Source organism: Aethina tumida, chromosome 1 (genome assembly GCF_024364675.1).
Source record: "Aethina tumida isolate Nest 87 chromosome 1, icAetTumi1.1, whole genome shotgun sequence".
In the NCBI taxonomy this organism is placed as follows: Eukaryota; Metazoa; Arthropoda; class Insecta; order Coleoptera; family Nitidulidae; genus Aethina; species Aethina tumida.
This window is the reverse complement of record NC_065435.1, coordinates 45,388,576-45,410,248: the sequence shown is the minus strand read 5'-3', so window position 1 is coordinate 45,410,248 and position 21,673 is coordinate 45,388,576. Positions and strand designations below refer to the sequence as shown.

The 21,673-nt window shown below is 29.5% G+C and overlaps 2 protein-coding genes across 3 annotated transcripts in view; both read right to left on the bottom strand.

Annotated features, from left to right (window-relative positions):
* LOC109602866 (papilin) overlaps positions 1 to 5,250 on the bottom strand; it is a 52,827-nt gene extending 47,577 nt beyond the window's left edge. For both annotated transcript variants that reach the window (XM_020019316.2, XM_049961189.1), the window contains exon 1: positions 5,018 to 5,250. In XM_020019316.2, the coding sequence (XP_019874875.2) occupies positions 5,018 to 5,046 (29 nt within the window). In that variant the 5' untranslated portion in view covers positions 5,047 to 5,250. The remainder of the gene's footprint in view (positions 1 to 5,017) is intronic.
* A 4,804-nt stretch (positions 5,251 to 10,054) lies between these two features.
* LOC109602864 (insulinoma-associated protein 1a) lies at positions 10,055 to 12,715 on the bottom strand. Its single transcript, XM_020019315.2, has one exon. The coding sequence runs from the start codon at positions 12,694 to 12,696 to the stop codon at positions 11,887 to 11,889; it is 810 nt and encodes a 269-aa protein (XP_019874874.1). The 5' UTR covers positions 12,697 to 12,715; the 3' UTR covers positions 10,055 to 11,886.
* Positions 12,716 to 21,673: the final 8,958 nt, after the last annotated feature.

Here is a 21,673-nt window from a genome sequence, read left to right as displayed (position 1 = left end):
ACAATGTTGCTGGGCAAGTTTTTCAATTTACTTGTTTAACATGTTCTTTGATGCCTACTGTAACACACATTCCCTTATTTAAAATAGACTTAGCTGATTCATATTTTATGATTTATTTACTTGTATTAATTACAATTATTATTCAGTAAGTTGATAATTAAGATTGTTATTTATAAGAATCATGCTTTTGGTAAGTAATGTTGGTAAACTTTTCTAATTACTTGTTTAACATGTTCTTTGATGTCTACTGTAACAAATGTTCCCTTATTTTAAAAAATACTTTCTGATTCCTGCTTGAGACAACTGTATTTGTGTTAATAATTACAATTATTAATTAAGAAATTGAGTATTAACTAAGATTTTTACTTGAAACAATAATATTTGGTATAAGTAATGCTGCTGAACATTTTTTTCAATATTCTTGTTTAACATAACAATATTCTCTTAGTTAAAAAAAGATTGATTCCTGCTTGAGATTAATGTATTTGTGTTGATAATTATAATTATTACTTAAGAAGCTGAGAATTAATTAAGAATTTTAGTTGAAACAATAATGTTTAGTTTTTAAGTAACCGAAGTTGCTGAACAATTTTTTCTATTTATTTGTTTAACATGTTTTTTAATATCTACTGAAATAAATATTCTCTTATTTAATAAATAGACTTAATAAATTCCTGCTTGAGACTCCTGTATTTGTGTTGATAATTATAATTATTACTTAACATGCTGAGAATTAATTAAGAATTTTACTTGAAACAATAATGTTTAGTTTTTAATTAACCAATGTTGCTGAACAATTTCTTCTATTTATTTGTTTAACATGTTCTTTAATACCTACTGAAATAAATATTCCCTTATTTAATAAATAGACTTAACAAATTCCTGCTTGAGACTCCTGTATTTGTGTTGATAATTATAATTATTACTTAACATGCTGAGAATTAATTAAGAATTTTACTTGAAACAATAATGTTTAGTTTTTAATTAACCAATGTTGCTGAACAATTTCTTCTATTTATTTGTTTAACATGTTCTTTAATATCTACTGAAATAAATATTCCCTTATTTAATAAATAGACTTAACAAATTCCTGCTTGAGACTCCTGTATTTGTGTTGATAATTATAATTATTACTTAAGATGCTGAGAATTAATTAAGAATTTTACTTGAAACAATAATGTTTAGTTTTTAAGTAACCAATGTTGCTGAACAATTTCTTCTATTTATTTGTTTAACATGTTCTTTAATACCTACTGAAATAAATATTCCCTTATTTAATAAATAGACTTAACAAATTCCTGCTTGAGACTCCTGTATTTGTGTTGATAATTATAATTATTACTTAAGATGCTGAGAATTAATTAAGAATTTTACTTGAAACAATAATGTTTAGTTTTTAAGTAACCGAAGTTGCTGAACAATTTTTTCTATTTATTTGTTTAACATGTTCTTTAATATCTACTGAAATAAATATTCTCTTATTTAAAAAATAGAATTAACTAATTCCTGCTTGAGACTCCTGTATTTGTGTTGATAATTATAATTATTACTTAAGAAACTGAGAATTAATTGAAAATTTTACTTGAAACATTAATTGTTTAGTTTTTAAGGAACAAATGTTACTGAACAATTTTTTCTATTTATTTGTTTAACATGTTTTTTAATACCCACTGAAATAAATATTCCCTTATTAAAAAAACCTTGACTGCTTCTTCTTTGGGATTTCTTTGTTTGTCCCCTTTACTTGTGTTAATAATTATAATAATTATTGACGAAGTTGACAGTTAATTAAGAGTTTGTCTATAAAATTAATTTTATTCACATCACTATTTAATTATCATATAAAATATCTATATTTAGTATTATCTCATATTTATGTATTAATATCGTTAAATAATTAATAAATATGATTTAAATGATAGTAACATCTTAACTATGAAAATTTCTTTATTATAACTTTAATTAAGTTTATCGTTATCGATTTAATTAAAACCCGAACCTGAGAAAATATTATCAAAATAATGGCTTATTTGGCCGGTTCAGATGCAACAGTATTAAGTTTCCCAGAGTAATTGTCTAGAAATGTTTTTAATAAGCAGAGACTTTAATAAGCGGTTAGACGTGGAACCGAAATCAATCAGTTGGGAGAGATGGTAGGTCTCCGTTTTCCCTACTATTTACTTCTACCAGCCATTAAGCAATTTGAATGTGTCCGATTCATAATTTATTTTGATGTAGGATAAAAATTAATTTCGTTCTAAGAAGCGCTAGTGATTTATACGTATCGATTATTATCAATCACCACGACCATCATCAAAACGGTCCTGCGAGATTATTAAAACCCTATAAATAAATATACGTAATCGATATTCCGCAGTTATTAAATGCACATAAAACACTTCGTGGCAATTAATCTAATAAGTTGAATACTCTTATTATCCACTGTTTCAATATTTGAATGCTTTAATTACTAACTGCAGTGCCTTCTTCCCTGGTGAACGTAATTGAAAAAAATTTTATGGCCGCATAAAACCGAAGCTTTAATGACGAATACTGCTCGAAACGTAAAATAAATCGAAGCATGCAATTTACTCACGTAACCCTCGAAGGTTACCGACAGTGAGCGATGAAAGTTTCTAAAAAATGTCCGTTGCCCACTAATTTTCGCATTTCCTCTTTGTCGGTCCTCCGGAACGTTTGCAAGGGAAACTGTTAGTACTCCCCGAGTGCTCACATATATAAATAACTTTTCAGCGAATCGAACAACGTCATTTGAAGGAAGTAAAATAATTAACAGTATTATTCCCTGCCATTTGCATATCATTCAAAACTCAAGCCATGTATGCAATTACCCTTACTAAAAAAGGCCTGTATATGTATATTCGCGGAATCCGCGTTGAATGTTTAATTATATGTGTCGTCTTCGATATGTTAATATCGGTATCACAGCCACATTTCACACAAACCTCTCACACTCGCGCCGCCGCCTCGTGCCTTTTTTATTTTCGATTTCTTCGCATGTAACCCGATACATCTTTATAGGAAACGATGCGGAAAGTGGCTTTGCTCTTGTCTAGACGATATTTCCAGGAACAATAGTGCACACTTTTGCGAGACGACAGCGAGAAACCTTGAGGCAATGGACGGCGTCAAAACAGAAACTTTTCGAATATTTAAATCACTTCGACTTATTTTTAGACCCACCCTCGACGATCGCCTATCGATTTAATTGATCTTTACATCTAACACGCGTCATGAATAAACGAACAGTTTATTGTGACTGAAACAATGCACTCGCTGCCGAATTAACTTTGACATATTAATCAGTCGATGCATCGATGTTTGAACGGCGATATTCGATTGCCGGCCCGGAATGGTCTTGTGCGGCGATAAAATGCAAAATCGTGCCCGCTAATTAATCGAGTTTTTCCTGTGCCACAGGCCAACTAATAATTATCCATTTAGCAACCACCGACTCTTTTTTATTTTGCTGTAATCAACCAATATTCTGAGGCATGCAACGTTCAAAAAACGAATTTTAGTGGCAAAAAATCGAAATATAATTATGGTTATTTTAATTTTAATTACATCTGGCTTTGTGGAAGCGAATTTATTGGTTTTATTTTTTGTGACAATAAAATCGTGCTCAGTATTTATAAATTACATCATTCGTTTACCTTTCTACGATTCCCTAAAACGTGTTTATTTGTTTAGAAGATTTGGACGTTACATAAAAACCAATATTTGCCGTCCACATTACCGAATGCTACTCATACCATTGATTGCACTGATTCGACGAATTTTATCCATAACATCCATTATTTTTACTCTGTCGTCTGAACGGGCGAAACGTGTGAATGAAAGTATAAATAGCAATCATACGATTGACTCTTGAATTTTGTATTGGTCGAACTATTTGCTAAGTAAACTTTGAATGGTGTTGACTTTAATCAGTCCAAATGTCAGCCTCCACTCCGTAATACCCATAAAAACTGTATAAACCCACGTAAAATACACATACAAGTGAATTCATGAACCATTTCGGGACTGTTTCCTACAAACATGCTCTTAAAGAAATAAATTCGTTGTTGAATAACAGTTAAAAGGAAATAAACAGTAGTATTAAATAGTTTTGAGGGTGTTTATTTTAAAAAACATTAAGCAGAAACTTCAGTGAAACTGTTTACTTTATGTATATAATTTTTACTGTATAGGAAATGACTGTTTGTTAACATTTTCCCATATAATATTTACTATTTTTTATAATAAATTATAATAACACATTGACTTGTTTTATTATATTTTTATGACGTAATATAGTTTTAAAGTGTCGACATTTTTTATATCAAATTAAATAAATAAATTGTTCCTGTATGTATAATAATAATAATAAGCATAATTAACAGTTAAAATTGAGTGATCATATAAACAGTTTTTAATTAAACAAAAAATTTTAAATTTTCAATTAATTATTATTGCCTAAATTAAACAAAAAATAAAAATAATGTAAGAAAATTTTAAATATTTTGTAAACAGTAGAAAATTTATTTGATTAAGAAATTTAGATAAAAGAAAATAGTAAAAATAAAAATTTTTTCGCTAATTAATAAATTTTATGAAACAGTGTAATGAATATAAAGTTTTCTGAAGCTTTTATTGCGAATTATTTTTGGTTACTGATGCGTCTGGCATTTTAAAACAATAGGAATGATTCCAGGATTGTATAAAGTTAATTAAATTTATCAGTGTCCCCACTTTTAAATTATATTTTCAATAAATATGAATGAAACTTTTTAAAAATTTTAAATTACTGAAATGTTTGAGTAATATGGTTGAATTTAATAAAATCTATAAAAATGTAAATTTAATATCCAAAACTTGTGTGATTTTAATTCAAAAATTTTTATAAATCCAAAAATATAAGTTAAAGTTAAAAATAAGTTTCAAAATCAATTAAATCGTTAAATTTTTGATTAAAATTTGTAAATTAAAAAAATTAATGATAGTTAATACTTACAAATAATATTTCCCGTTAAGTCCCTCCATCCTCGGTCGTCCGTCCTGAGGGAGCGGGCACCACTACGAAAGTCCAGTGGAGGCGAACAGTTGCGCACAGAAAATGACTTCGCGGTGTTACGGACGCGTACACGACGTACCCGCCGATGCTTGAATAAAAGACGCCGGGTCCACACAGGCCGAGCGGGAGATAAAACGGAAAAAAATCGGGCGGATCGCTGTTGAGCACGCGGTCTCGAGAGCCGCCTTCGCACAGGCACCGTCTAATGCCGTGCCGGACTCCGCACCACTTCTATATATACCCTCTCGTTGCCCATCCGACTGGCCCTTGCCAGACATAAGACACGTTCTTTCAATCCGATCTGTCTGCTGACCCGCTGGACCCCAGATGATGGCCTTTCCGATTTTTCTTTATTTCATTCGTTCATCCATTCATTCCCAATAACTTTCGGCTTTGACTTGGGCCGCAGCACATGTTTTATTGGATTTTGTTACGCTTCTTGGTATTTGCGTCCGAGAACGGTTCTCCAAAAGTAACAGCAACAGTATTTCGGCTTAAATTGGCGGTTTTGACGAAAGAACATTGTTTAGCAATAAATAATGTCTTTATTTTTATTTATTGTTTCTAATAGATACCATTTTAAAAGTTTTTTCATGAAAAAAAAATTGGTAAAAACAATTGTGCTCACTGCATGAAATAGAGCAAAAACCTGTACCGTAACTCCAAATTAATTAATTGAAAATTATATTGAAAAAAAGCTGTGAAATATTTCTCTGCATTCTTCAGTAAACAAGATGGGGTGAACTAGAGATAATTCCCTAATTATCTGAGATGTTCCCACAAATTTTAGGTTTTTTTTATACCTGCAGACATATGAGGATAGATAGCCTGTTACTTCCTGTTTAAGACGAAATGATTAATATCTACAGTTATATTTTTTGTGCATGTCTTTTATATCTTTTAGCCGTCTTAACTTAACTAATTTATTGATATGCATGTTGCATGTGTGAATAATTATAATATTGAATTTCAGACCTGAAAGTTTTATTCCATAATAATTTTTCAAGTGCATGATTATGTCGTTAAAAATAAAAACGTAAACAAAAATGTCTTAGACAAAGGTCACTTGTACATAATAGTACTTGTAAGGGATATTTAAATACCCCGTCCAAAGATAGAATAGAAATTTAGTAGAGAGTGTGTACTTTTACTTGTGCCTAGTATGTACAATTTGTTTACAGTTTGTAATAAATTTTAGTATTAGTTAATAACAGTCAATGATTAGTAAATATTGACTGCGGTTGACAAATGTAAAGACTCATTGTCTACATAATAAAACGATTAGGTATAAAATTTTACTCGCAGAAACGCCATTAAATTCGTTCATCTCCCCAGCCACAACTTGTTTACAAATCGATTTCCAAACTAGGTAAATAGTTGAAAACATATTGTGGAATCTCCAAAACATTTTTACACGTAAATTAACTTTAAAGCCAAATGGTCAGGTAGTGACAAATATTGCCGTCCAGATGTTACAACAGTCAATTTGCCTTTAATTTATGCAAAACATTACAATCAAGACAACTCATTCAAATATCAGTCTATGGGTTATACGTCGTTCTATTTTTAGATTTTTCATTATTACGCCCCTTACATAATTGAGATATAGTAAAACCGAGATAAATTTCGTCAAATTCGTATGCTACTACCTTTTTGGACCCCTTTCCGGAGAGTTCGTGTAGGTTTTGCGTTTCCTATATGGGTCACTCAAATGATAAAAATAATGAATGAAATGTTCTGAAGCTAATAATTCGGAAGTAACATTTCCGGTTATATAAAAAAACTATTATATAATCAATTGAAAATATACTTTGGAAATATTAACAACGTTTGACTCCTTTTATGTATTTATTGATAATTAAAGGCCAATTAATTAAATTAATCGTTTGAAATAAACGAATAAAGTCTTACATTATTTATTATTTTATGCAATTTTTTCAGAATTTCAATTAGAAGAACTGAAAATTAATTAAAATATGTTAAAAATATATTTACACATACAAAAATAATGTACTAAATATATTCTAGTGACACTATTTGCGAAACGATATTTTTTATATCTAACAATAATATATCTTATAGGATATCCGGCCTTCTTAATGTGGCCATCACGAATTGATATAGTTTTAATGACATGAAATGAAACAATTAATGTGTAATTTAATACAGTGCAAATTATTTAACACGTCGTTAAGATGTTAAAAAGTACTTCTCTATAATTACGAGTATAAACTGTTCTGTACCAGGTGATGGATCAAGATCATTTTTTTTTTATTTTCAGTAAACAGAATGATAACAAAAAGAAATTTAAGTTACGAAAAAACTTCTTTCTTCTGAAATGACACCTGCTTATTGTTCTTTATCAACACATTCACTGAAATGGGTCCAGATTGGCAATTTGTTTATATGTGATTTCGCGTAACTGATGTGGTTTTATGCGTTCATTAAAAATTTGCATTGTTCTGATTACAGTAAAATGTGGAATCCTTGGTCTACTTGCGGTTATCGTACATGGACCAAGTTATGGGAATTACGGTGGTGTTATGGTTATAATGATGTGATCACCATCACTAGAATGGTGAACACTCGGAATTTCAATATTTCTTTTCTTAGAAATGTTTTGTGTTAATAATCTACTAACCAATATCTTGTAAATTTTGGCAGAGGATGTCTGATAATAAACAATGACAACCAATTAGTCTATTTATAATCAGAAATATTCCACAAAAGGAAACGCGTCTACTTAGTGTTTACTTTAATGCCTAAATTTTTTTTTCTTTTTGTGACACACTGAAAACTCGATCGTCTTACTATAAATGTATTTAAAGCTTTCGAGGGCTCAGAAATCAAATAGCTTAATCTAATTTCGTTAAGACATAATTAGAACATGAACAAACGTTTCCTGTTTAAAATGCATTAACATGCATTATAACATTCTCAGTATTAAATAATGAGTATTCTATATGTATCAGGAAAAACAACTGATCTACACACGTGGTTATCAGGCAAGTGGGTTGAAGTTTGATACACAACATCCTCTCAAACTTCCTCCTAGAGTATATCATCAAAACAGACATTCATATTTATTAATAACATTAAAAAATTTGCTAATTAATATTTAATTATTTAACCGTTGATAACGTTTCCGTAAAAATTTGAAACAGTTTAAAGTCAAATACCAAAGTAAAAGAACCCAATTATACTTTCTTTATGAAACTGTGTTAGTGTTTGTTAACATTTTTGCCATAATTTAAAATTATCTGTTAGGCTTTTGTTTCTTGAAATGCAACAAAGAAAGTGTGCACATTTTCACTCTACGTTTATAACACCAATTTTCAATCCTAATAATATAGACAACTCACATTACACAATTTGGAGAATAAAATATAAATTTGGGACTTATTCAGTTGCACTAGTGACATCTAACCCAGAGGTACCCAACTAAATCAACAAGTTAATGCATTCTGTTGCCGTAATTTATAGCTTCCGTAGCACCATGGCAGATGTCACCAGTGTACATTTACGTTTAGCAACCCCATTCAACAACCCTAGTGACTCTGTGAACCAGTGAAGTTTTTATATGAGCAGATTCGAAGACTTCTTCAAGTATGTATGGGAGTGACAATTTTAATTTTAAAAACAGTTTATTCTCTGTATTTGGACAAAAATTTGAAAGGAAAAACTAAATAATTATGTTGAAAATTTTGAGTGACCATTTTTTTGTTAATACAAATTTTAAACTAATCTTTCGGAAAAATAAAAAAAAAAACCGCACAATTTTTACTATTTTCATTAGTTTCAATATTAACAGAAATTATTTATTAATATTTTTTATTTTACATATAAAAAATATTTTAATTAAATCTGTTGTTATATATAACAATAATTTTAATTTTTAAATAATTATACTTATTTTATCAAATTAGAATCTATTTTACATACGACCCGATAATTTTTAGGACTTATTATTTATTAGTATTTTAGTATTTTCTTTTTATTTTATATATCAAAAAAGGACTAAACAATTATGTAGAAAATTTTGAGTAACCATCTTTTTGTTAGTACAAATTTTAAACTAATATTTCGGAAAAATAAAAAAACACAATTTTTACTAAAATATTTTCATTAGATTCATTATTTATTAGTATTTTTTTATTTTACATATAAAAAATATTTTAATTAAATCTGTTGTTAAATATAACAATAATTTTAATTTTTAAATAATTATACCTACCTTATATAATTATTTATTAGTATTTTAGTATTTTTTTATTTTATATATAAAAATATTTTAATTAGATCTGGTGTTAAATATAACAATAATTTTAATTTTTAAACAATTACACTTATTTTATCAAATAAGAATCTATTTTATATACGACCCAATAATTTTTAGGACTTATTATTTATTAGTATTTTAGTATTTTCTTTTTATTTTACATATAAAAAATATTTTAATTAAATCTGTTGTTAAATATAACAATAACTTTAATTCTTAAATATTTATACTTACTTTATAGGGGTGTTTAATCTATCGTAATATTCTATTACTTGTATTTTTATTTTGACACAAAATACTATGTTGTAATAATAATTACCTTAAAAATTATAATGTTCACATATTGTTAAATTTGTATGTTGTTTTGAATCAAATTAGTATTTTTAGGACTTCGGTATCTTCAACATTTGAACAAACTAAGAAATCTTTTTCTGAAAGTTTTCACTTTTGACTTAATTGTTTTAAGGTATTTAGTTTTTGAATTTTATTATTTGAGCAATATAAATCTGGATTACAACTTAAAACTTACTCAATTTTAAAAATATTATATTTTCTGTACTTTCAGTATATTCTGCTTGTAATAATATAATATAAAAAACAATAATAATACTTACTGTTTTATTTTTTTAATGACTTCTTATTAATAATGGATGAAATAATAAAAATATTTCTTAGGTTAAAATTTTATTTATTATTAATTCACTCAAGCCAAATTTTTACAATATTTTACAATATATTACATACAGTTATATATACAAAGATAAATAATAATAATTACACACATTATTACTAAAACTATCCTATCTATATTAAATAATATTTGGCTTCACCCTGAGGTTTAGCTAACATAGATTATGCTAATCTTTGACTAGAGATTCACTCGCATTTAATAGACATATACATATATCTATATAAATAAATATACAAATAGACTAGGATTATGACTAATATGTTAAATTAAGACTATAATACTGGCGCTTCCCATGATGTGGAATATTTAAGACGCTAACTAAAATATTCTGCATTTACAAAAATCTTATACAATTTATGGCATAACATTCACAAATTAAAATTTTGTTTGTTTTTTCTTTTAAATAATTTATAAACTAAATTTTAAGTGTGGTAAAGTTGCCGCTTAAAGCTTATTGCAAACTTATTTCCCTGCCCGCACTGTGGACTAAAGACTAGAAAAAGTACAAAACTAAAGACATGAAAAAAATGTGCGAGCCACTTTTATACAGATTTATTGCGCACATCTTTTCAGCGAACTAATTATTAGAGAACATATTATATCGTTAAAAATGTGCGAGCCACTTTTATACAGATTTTTGACGCACATTTTTTTTAAGGAACTAAAATGATATTGACGTAAAATTTCACGTGTTCTAATGCCCAATGAATAAACTAAATTATCTAAATCTATACTTATAAAAATAATATCACAAGTTTTCTTAAACACTAAATCATATGAAAAATGACTAAGGCATAATGGGTGATAAATTAATATTATGTTTGGAATGGTTGCTGTATGGTTTAAGACATAAATTACACATATATAATTAAAAACTAAACTTAAGTGGTAATGTCTGTGATTTATGACTAGAAAAAAATGTACATTGTTTTGTGACTAGAGTACACACGATAGAGATCTCTTAGATGACTAGAAAATTAAATGTGACTATATGTTAAGATGTCCTTCGCAAATATATTTTACAAGTAAAATATACGGGAAGGATGATGTGTGACTAGAATAATTGACTAGGTATTGATTAATATATTATCTATAATTTATTTAGTACTATGTGGGCTTAGGTGACTAAAATAAATCAAGACTAGATATGTATTTCTGTTATGACTAGAAATAATAAGTTAGAGACTAGATTTTAATCGACTAGAATATATAAATCTGACTAGATTTTTAGATAACTTTGTGACTAGATTAGAATCGGATATGACTAGAATGTAATCTTTTTTATGTATGACTAGAGATCGACTAGAAAAAAATAATATTAATTATAAACTAAATATAATGACTAGATATATTTTGGAAAATTAACCCAAATTTTCTGACTAGAATCCGACTAGATATAATTATAGTATTGACTATTTTATAATTTTTTTTTTTCAGTTTTACATTTAATTTATCTATATTTAAAACGGTGTACTAAAAATAATGAAATGAAATAAATCATTGTGCTCTGCATAACTTAAACTAATGACTGGCTGTAAAATCAGAATAATCTTATGCTTAAATCACAACCCTATGATACCTAACCTAACAGTCGCAACTGTGTAATCTTAACTATTAAGTGAGATCATGTGAAACTGTATTCTAAAAATGTACAAGTAATTATTATATGGCACATATTTACAGTCTAATTTACAAAACTATATTACATCCGCTTCAGAAGTGGGTCAGCCACGTGATGTTTGGTACATACCTTTCAGGATTAACTAGTGGTGGTAAAGGAGGCGGTCTCCACAGACGGGGCGGCATCCTCGGAATAGGACGAACTGGAATCAACCGCTGTCAGTCTATTTGGTGGGTGGTCTGATGTTTCCTTAAGTAAGCGAGTCTACGGAAACGCTTTCCACATTCACCACATGGAAACTGCTCACCGGTATCTTCCTCGCTTTCCTCTTGCTTGCTCTCCTTATTGGGCCGTGGTTTGTGCCATCTTCTGTGCGAGGCCAGGTTCGCTGGACAGTTAAACACTTTATCACATTCTGGACAGCGATACTCCACGTGGACGATACGGGAACATCGATGTTGGGCTAGTCCAAAAGCGTCTTCGTAGAGTTCCTTGCACAGTCTGCATACATAGTCGCCAATTATGTTTTCGATCTTGGCGAGTTCGGCTTTCGCTTCTTCAGTGACTTCTACTACGTTGAAGGCAGGATCTATGTCACCCTTGCGGACCACCAGATTTTCGTTGGGTCCAAGCTCTCTTATGATGGTGCCAGATACCGGGGAGCTGTTGTCCTCGTCGAAGTTCAACTTCCTGGTGGCCTTGATCTTCTTCGGCGTGGTGGACACACTCGGGGCCTTCTTCTTGGACGGCAGCTCCGGCGACGGCGACCTGGCCTTCTTGTGAACGGGACTCGGCGTACATGGCGGTGTTATCGGAGCCTGGTTCTTGATGCTAAGATCCAACGGACACGGCGTCAACTCCAGAGGCTCCGAGTACCTGATGTACTGCAACTGTTGCTGAAGATGGACCGCCGTCGATGTCAACAGATGCGGCTCGAAGCCGAGTCGGTGCAGGAGCGCCGGATGTGCGTAGTGATGTGACCTGAACGTGGCGAATTCCATTTCATGGTGGTATTGCAGACGAGGCATCCCCCGGCTGTTCGCAACAACCGACTGACCTCAACAAGTTTACATTTCAGTGTGCGTCGTCGTTCGGTGGTTGCGTCGGTTTTAATCCCCAATCAGAGTGCACACCCCGCCTAGAGTTTCAACGGGACCTGCGCCGGGTGGGGCGAGCTTATCAACCCTCATTGGACGGCTCGGCGGTAGAACACCCGATTGGCACACAGAAAAATCACGCCGCAATGTGTAGATGTTCGGAAAAGCGTCTTCCTAACGGATTTTACGCTGTCTATTACAAATAACAAAAAAAAAACAATGCGAGCATAACGGTTTTGTCATACAACGGGGTGGTTGTGGGGTTGATGTAGACGGGCGGATTACAACTTTACAAATAACAAATAGGTATAAGCTCATTGAAATTCTGATAATTGAAATGAAATACAAAGTCGTTCGTTCATTTTAAAAATAAAGTAAATACCTTGTCCTTTGTTATACCATATTTTTAATATAATGAGTCTTAAAAAAATAAGGTAACATAGGTTATAATAAAACGCCATAAAACGAATTGTCTACCAATTCCACTTGAAAAAAATATAATCTAATTAAATAATTTTTTTTGAGATATTTTAATAAGAATTATTATCGGTCATAAGATGAATTATTTACCAGTTTAACTGAGGAAGTTGCTAAATAAATATATTCAATTATTTTATTTATGAATTTATATATTTTATAACTTTTTTAAACATAAATTTTGATAATAAACTAATTAAATTAATATATCAGAAAATGCCTATTTAATTTTTTAAATATTTACAAATTATTTTTTAATATTGTTTTATTTCATTTATGCTCTTTTTTTATTATTAAAATATTTTTCTAGTTTTTTTTATTATTTATTAAGATATATTGCTAAGAATTAACAAAAAAATAATAATAATCTTAAACATAAGACAAACTCTCCACCAATTTGGTTGAGACACTGAAAAAAAATATTCTTTATAATTATAATTATTATTATTATAAATTATTTTTTAATATTGTTTTATTTCATTTATGTTTTTTAATTATTAAAATATTTTGCTACGTTTTTTTATTATTTATTGAGATGTATTGCTAAGAATTAAAAAATAAATAATAATAATCATCACTGACATAAGACAAACTCTCCACCAATTTGGTTGAGTCACAAAAAATATTCTTTATTATTATTATTATTATAAATTATTTTTTCATATTGTTTTACTTCATTTATGTTTTTTTTTTAATTATTAAAATATTTTTCTACGTTTTTTTATTATTTATTGAGATGTATTGCTAAGAATTAAAAAATAAATAATAATAATCTCTGACACAAGACAAACTCTCCATCAATTTGATTGAGACACTTACTAAAAATATCCTTTATTATTATTATTATTATAAATTTTTTTATACCTAATTTTTGGTAATAATCTAATCTAATTAAATTATTATGTTAAATTTGTCAATTTAATTATTTAAACATTGCTCAGAATTAAAATAATAATAATAATAATAATATTCTCTTAGATATTATTAATATTATTATTATTATGAATTTTATATATTTTGGGTAATAATATAATCTAATTAAACTATTATGTTAATGTCTATTTAATTATTTAAACATTTACATATTTTTTTTAATATTGTTTATATTTTTATACATAATAATTATGAAAAATTTTTACAATTTGTATATTTTAAATATTTTCTTTATATTGTAAATCAAATTGCTTGGTATTAACAATAATGAAATCCTGACACTAATATTTATATAAGTTGTATGTCTTAAATGCTTAAATTTATTCAAAAACTACTTATTGCATATTATTAATTACCTATTGAATATTTGGTAGAGATTTAACTTAGAACTCATAAGTTAAAAGATATATATTATTTCTTTACTACATAATGAAAAAAGTAATAAAAACAATTCTAAACGATTATATTGTTTTTAATACGGTTCTGTTCAACGTGCAGATGGACATTCGCACCCCCAATAAACCAAACAACGTGTAAGTTTTGATAGAAACCCCCAAACACACACACGATTTTTTAATTACATCGCCTGCTTCCCATTTGACCATGTGATCGTTCCGATCGAATCTATTATTGCATTTCCTGGTTTTGTAAAAATTATCGCTGTCCGTTACTTAATTTGTATCGGGGGATTTATTTGATGTCATTTCCGGACCATCGCAAGATGTTCACAACGTTTTTATTGCGCGGAATGGATTTAAAGTGGTTGGTTATTATGGGGGGTGATTTGCTGTTTACGTGCTTGATAGAGCGTACCAGCTGGTTGTTATGGAATTTAATATTAAATTTATCAACTGAAACTACTGTAAACTACACACTTACCGGCTCACCATTTGATAAGTAAATAATAATGTTAATTAATAAATGTGTTGATGTAAACACTTCCTGTGTAGAACTAATAAGTTTACTACTCGTTCTTAAGATTATCCCCTAAAGGATTTAAGGTGCCTGTGATCAGGTGCAGCATTGTTAATTTGTAAGTAGACGTTCTATAGACCTCGAGGAAGGTGAATTCTTTTGAAATTCGTCCCCTATCGTCCTTGCGACTTTAATAGAGATTATAATAAGCTGTCTAAAAGGAAATGTGGGGCTCCTTTTCTTACAACGACACGGACCTTAAGCAGTCAATGGTCGGTGACTTACCTCTCCACCACACTGATTTTATACACGAACAGACACCGACCCAGAAGGATCGGGAACGTGTTTAATCTATTTTTAATGCGTTTGAAGCTTACGCAACAAGTGAACTTACATCAAGTGTGAGTGAATTTAAAAAATGTCTCTTGCTGAATACTGGGCTCAATGGTGTATTGTTGAAGTTGTCTTTGAAGATTTTTTTTGAATTGGACAGAAACTATCAGAGAAATAATAAACCTCTTTTTTAACAAACGACTCAATACGTATGGGTTAGTTCCAGTTTGTAGAAATAAATGATAGGCATTAAAACTAACCATTTAATACAGAATTAACCAAACGGAACTTGAAAAACAGATGTCCTAATATGTAAATTATCTGTTAATTTTACGTGTGGCTTATTTTCCACATGAAATATGATAATCACGTTATGGTACATGGGCAAACTTTAGCACCTTTGACATAATTAACGAAAGCTCCTTCTCGATCTAAAAGCATGCATGCAATTAAATCCTTAAAAATGCACTTCGATAAACACACACTGGCAAAACCTTTGAAACGTCAATCCTAAAGAATTAACCCCCTTGATTGGCCCATTCATTCATTGTTTCTAATTTTCAGCTGGCACACTCAAATAATCAAATTATTTTTCCGATCCACCAATTCTTTTATGCGACTGAAAAGTAGTCGTGTGCTGCATGATTAAAACGCATGCTACAGTGACTTGACAACTTTGGTTGTAGACTTCCTACAGGTATCCTGAGGGGTAGGCACACGTGCCTTCTGTCACCCTTAAGTTTGTTAATAGAAATGGGAAGAACCTTCGATGGATATCATGGTTTTCATTTATTGTTTTGTTGACTTATATGTATTTTTTGTTTCTGTAATGCATAGCTGGATTTTGTATGGGTGAACCCTTTTTGTTGACGTTTAATTTTGAATAATGTCATTTATTCCTGACAGAATCATAATAAATTATTGGCAATTTGAGTAGATTTTTTGTATGTTGAATGCACAACTGAATTATTTGTTTTATTGGAACATTTTCTTAATGTTCATTATTTTATGGTAAACTGAAGATACAGAAGATACAGAAGAAGGATAAAAATGGAATATTAAATGTTTGAAAATGTTATAATTCATCAGTAGAATCGAAACATCTTTATTAAAGTTGTCACTTGTAAAGAAATGAGAAAATTTGTGATTTCCTTATTTCTATAAAATATTTAATTTTGCATTTAATACAATGAAGTTCGGTAAAGTAAATTGAAGTAGAGCGACTGAAACACTCTTGTGTTTTAGTCAGACTTCAAATTAGTAGAGTCATTTTTGAATTACACAGCTCCAAACCCTCTGAAAGTCAGGTAAGTCGGACGCATCTTCCCCCGATTGTTTCAGAACGGTTCAGCTGTCAAGGACCCCCTTCCGAAAGACCGAGACCATTGTAAAAACGAAAGTATTCTTAATTAAGCGCACAGTTCAGTGACTTGTCCGTCTCGGGCACCAGGTCCGCACACAGGTAACCAAAAACTTGTGGAACGTGAGGGGGGTAGGGAGACGGGTCGTACGCGTGCCTTATGCACCCTTTACCTTTCACCCTGGGGTGCGAACAAAGGAGCCGACAGCTGCAACCAAGGTCCCGGTGTGTGCGTATGTGTGCCCTCGCTGCTACTACTTGTATGGCTAGTTGCAACAGGCGGAGGGGCCAGTTTTTCCAGATTACAATGCACCGCTACCAGATTATGAATTGGGACGCACGCCAGGTCCTAGGTTACTGTGCTTACGATCGATCAGCCACAGGAGACGAGTTCCCCGTACTACGGATGCCGGTCGATTCAATCGGATGTGGGGGATGGGTGGATAAATGGATGCTGCAAAAAATGCGACAGTTGCACCGTCTTTTATGCTCTTCTATCTGATTCTATTCATTATTCATAATCCTGTTACAAGTTTTTTTCCCTTAAACTACTCGGTAGATTGGGATGTTGCAAAACTGGGAAATATCGGGAGTGAATTGATTTAAAACATGTTTAACAGATTTATTTATTTGTTACCATGTGAAATTCGAACAAATAGTTGAGTTCCCTTTCACACTTAAATGTCGTGTTAAGAACTGTCCAATTTATCAATTTATTTGAGTATCTAAAAAAAGGTATAATATCAATAAAAAGAAAGTAAAAGTAAAGTAGAGATTAAAAGTAGTTACGAGTACTTTTTCTTATTTATGTTTCTAAGAGACTGTCAAATTTATAAATTACGAATATATTTTTGCAATTTAATATATTCTTTTTTATCTCAAATAGAAAATGTGTAATATTTATAAAGAATGGAATCACGAGTTCTCTTCCATACTCATAATCCTAAAGATCATATTAAGAATTGTCTAATTTATAAATTACAAATAAATTTCTACTATCTAAAAAGTACATTTTATTTAATATTAAATAAAAAATACGAAATATAAAAAAAAATGAAGGTGGAAAAGAAAGGTTCGAGTTCTCTTTTATTTTTTTATTTCTAATGATAAAAATAAAATAAAATTTATAATTTACAGTTTAAAATATACTTTTTTATAATATAAATAAAGAAGTGTGTAATATTAAAAAAAAAAATAGGAATACAACTTCTCTTTCATACTCATATTCCTAAAAGTAGTCTTAAGAATTGTTCAATTTACAAATTGCCACTAAATATCTGCTATTTAAAATGACATTTTATTTAATATCATATAAATAAATGCATAATATTAACAAAAAAATGGAGGTGGAGAATAAAAGTATGAGTTCTCCTTCATATTTTGATTTCTAAAGGTAATGTTAAGAATTATCAAATTTATAATTTACAAATAAATTTCTACAATTTAAAATATATTTTTTATCACATCAAATAAAACAACATGTAATATCAAAAAAATATATAGGAAAAATGAGGAATAAAAGTTTTTCATATTTTTATGATATCAAATAAAAAATGTGTAATTTAAAAAAAGTGGTAAAATAAATAGAGGAGAGTCTGAAGGACTGTCAAATTTATAAATTTAACATGTACTTGGAGAAGAAAGGTACGAGTTCTCTTTCATTTTTATATATAAAGGTAATGTTAATAGCTGTCAAATTTATAATTTGCAAATAAATTTCTAAAATTTAAAATATACTTTTTTATGATATCATGGTAATACTGATAATCCTAAAAGTAGTCTTAGGAATTGTTCAATTTCTACTATTTAAAAAGACTTTTTATTTAATATCAAATAAATAGATGCATAATATTAACAAAAAAATGTAAAGGTGGAGAATAAGAGTATGTGTTCTCCTTCGTATTTAGATTTCTAAAGGTAATGTTAAGAATTAGCAAATTTATAATTTACAAATAAATTTCTACAATTTTAAATATATTTTTTATTACATGAAATAAATCATGTAATATTAAAAAAATATAGGAATAATGAAGAATAGAAGTTTTCCACATTTCTAAAAGTGATGTTAAAGACTTCAAATTTAATGATATTGAATAAAAAATGTGAAATTAAAAAAAAGTGATAAAATGAAGAGAGAATAAAAATACAAGTTCTCTTTCATATTTCTGGACTGTCAATTTTATAAATTACGAATATATTTCTACAATTTAAAATGTACTTTTTATATCAGATAAAAAATGTGTAATATTTATAGAACAGAATTACGAATTCTCTTCCATACTCATAATCCGAAATTTCTGCTATCTAAAAAGTACCTTTTACCAAGTACCAAATAAATAAATGGATTAACAAAAACAAAAAAAAATGTAAAGATAGAGAAAAAAGTATGAGTTCTCCTTCATATTTAGATGTCTAAAGGTAATGTTAAAAATTATCAACTCGTTATATCCAAAAAATGGAAAATGTGGAGATTGAAAATGCCTCAGAAAATTAATTTATTTATAACATCAAATAAAACAATATTTTCAAATTTCTAAAGGTAATGTTAAGGACTGTCAAATTTGTAAATTAGAAATTTAATGATGTCAAATAAAAATGTGTAATTTAAAAAAAGTGGTAAAATGGAGAGAGAATACATATTCTCTTTCGTACTTATTTTTCTGAAGGTAATATAAGAACTGTCAGATTTATAAATTACAATTTACACTTTCAAAAAAATCGTAATATACAGAAAATGGAAATAGTAGAGATTGAAAATGCCTCAGGAAAATTAATTTATTTATTTATTACACTTTGTAGTTCAGATTGGACGAGTTTCCTTTCACATTTATGTTCCCAAAAATAACATGTTCCATGTTAAGTATGGCCGAATTTATAAATGACCTAAAATGGGTCCTTTTTTATAACGTCGAATGAAAGAATGCGTGACATGAATTTACCGGAGGAACGGCAACAATAAATGCACAAATGCGACAATGAGCGTCGATGTTCATGAATCAGTGCCTTCATTCCAGCGTAATTAAGTGGGCTCAAGTGGGCCATATGGCATCTACATAACACCAGCACACTGTTGCACGGCGCACACGTCCCCCTCAAAAAGGATTTCTGACGATTGAATATTCAGTTGTGACATACGATTCGGCCGCACTCAAAGAGATCCTCCTGCTCAGTCATTCGTTTATTTGTTTGGATATGATTACCGGTCCCGTATTATTTTTGATTAATATTTCGATGAAAATTGGCGCTGATTTCGTTTATCGTACATATGTTCCGTTGGCGGATTTTGTCGGATTCACGTTTATTAAATGCGGACTCGACGGCATGTTGCCGTACAATCAGATTTGTTCAAATAAACGCATAAGTAGTAATAACCGTGTATTTGTGTAGAAATTATACGACTTAATATCGCACGTTTATCTTTTTCATTAGTTACACATACCGGAATCCGCAAATGCCCGATCAAATTGCCGCTCCGGTTATTTATATTAACGGAGAAAGTAAATTACTATTTTTACGCTCTCGTGTGTGATTTATCGAAAAAATCCGCACACATAAAATCTGATACGGACATAAAGTAAATGACGGCGAAATAGCGATCCGAATTGAGTTGTTACCGGGGCAAATTCCTGCCTTTATTGAAAAATATCCGACGTTCTCGCAGATGCGTAACCTACATGATGAAACCGTTGGTGAAAAAAATATGTATTACACGTTTAATTTCAATTTAATTCTAAGATCAATTTGTTCGGTTCCTTTCCTGGTGTATAGATTGATTATTGCTGTCTTAATAAGTGGAAGTAAAAGGAAGGCACAATGGTTTTGTTTACAACGTTCCGAAAGTAAAAGTCCTGCGGTTAATAACATACCGGGCCCATTCTAAACGAAAAAATGAAAGAGTGAAGGCAACAGACGATAGGCATAATCTTTCAGGATATGACAAGATCACCTTTTACGCTTGCATAAGACCATGTACTTTTATGGGGAGGAAGCTGGTTAAAGGAAGACAATTCGAGATTAAATGAATTAATGTCAAGATTTTTATCTTGACGAATTAAAGTTATATATATAATTGGGAGCTTTCCTTTTTCTTTTTGTACCATTGACATTTCTAATGATGATTTTTTAAATTAGCAATTATTATTTAGATAATTAATAGAGTTTCTTTACTCACGTTTAAAGAAATAATTACAAATTGCTTATTTGTAACTCTGTTGGAGCTAGTGTTTTATGACAATATGTAATTAATTTAACGTATGTTTTTTAGAATTTGAATACTTTCTATGCTTTCTGAGAGCTGATGTGAACCCTAAGGTCAAATTATACTTTGATAAATTATTGGTTATACGTTAAATAACTGATTTCTAATAACTTTTAATATTAAACAATGAATATCCATTACAGCTTAGCCCCCAAAGAATGATAATTTTAATACACAATTTGTAAAATTTATCATAAATGACAAATTAATGAACTCCGACATATATGATACCATATACTATATATAGAATATAAAGAACATATAGAAAATAGATATAGAAGATATAGAAGATATATATGTATATATGGAACCTTTGATACTATCCATTCTTCCAGGAGATAAATTGTTCAATTTTGAGATCTTCAGTTTATTGCGTATATTACAGAAATTGGCCAATCTGAGTGACTTAATAATTTATTAATAAAATTAAAAATATACTAAGGAGATATATCAGACAAATGGTTTAAGAGTATTTTGTAGAAAATCTGTTGACACATCTATTTAAGATCAAACACCAATGCCCTTAATGTGTAAAACAACATAATAAAACTTGTAAAACAAAAAAAAAAAAAACTCCCCTTATAAAATATTTTTTATTTTAATTAAAAAGAAACTGAAGCTATTAAGAATAT

Excerpts from the sequence above, each read along its gene's own strand:
- LOC109602864 (XM_020019315.2), bottom strand. The coding sequence starts at position 12,696 with ATGCCTCGTCTGCAATACCACCATGAAATGGAATTCGCCACGTTCAGG.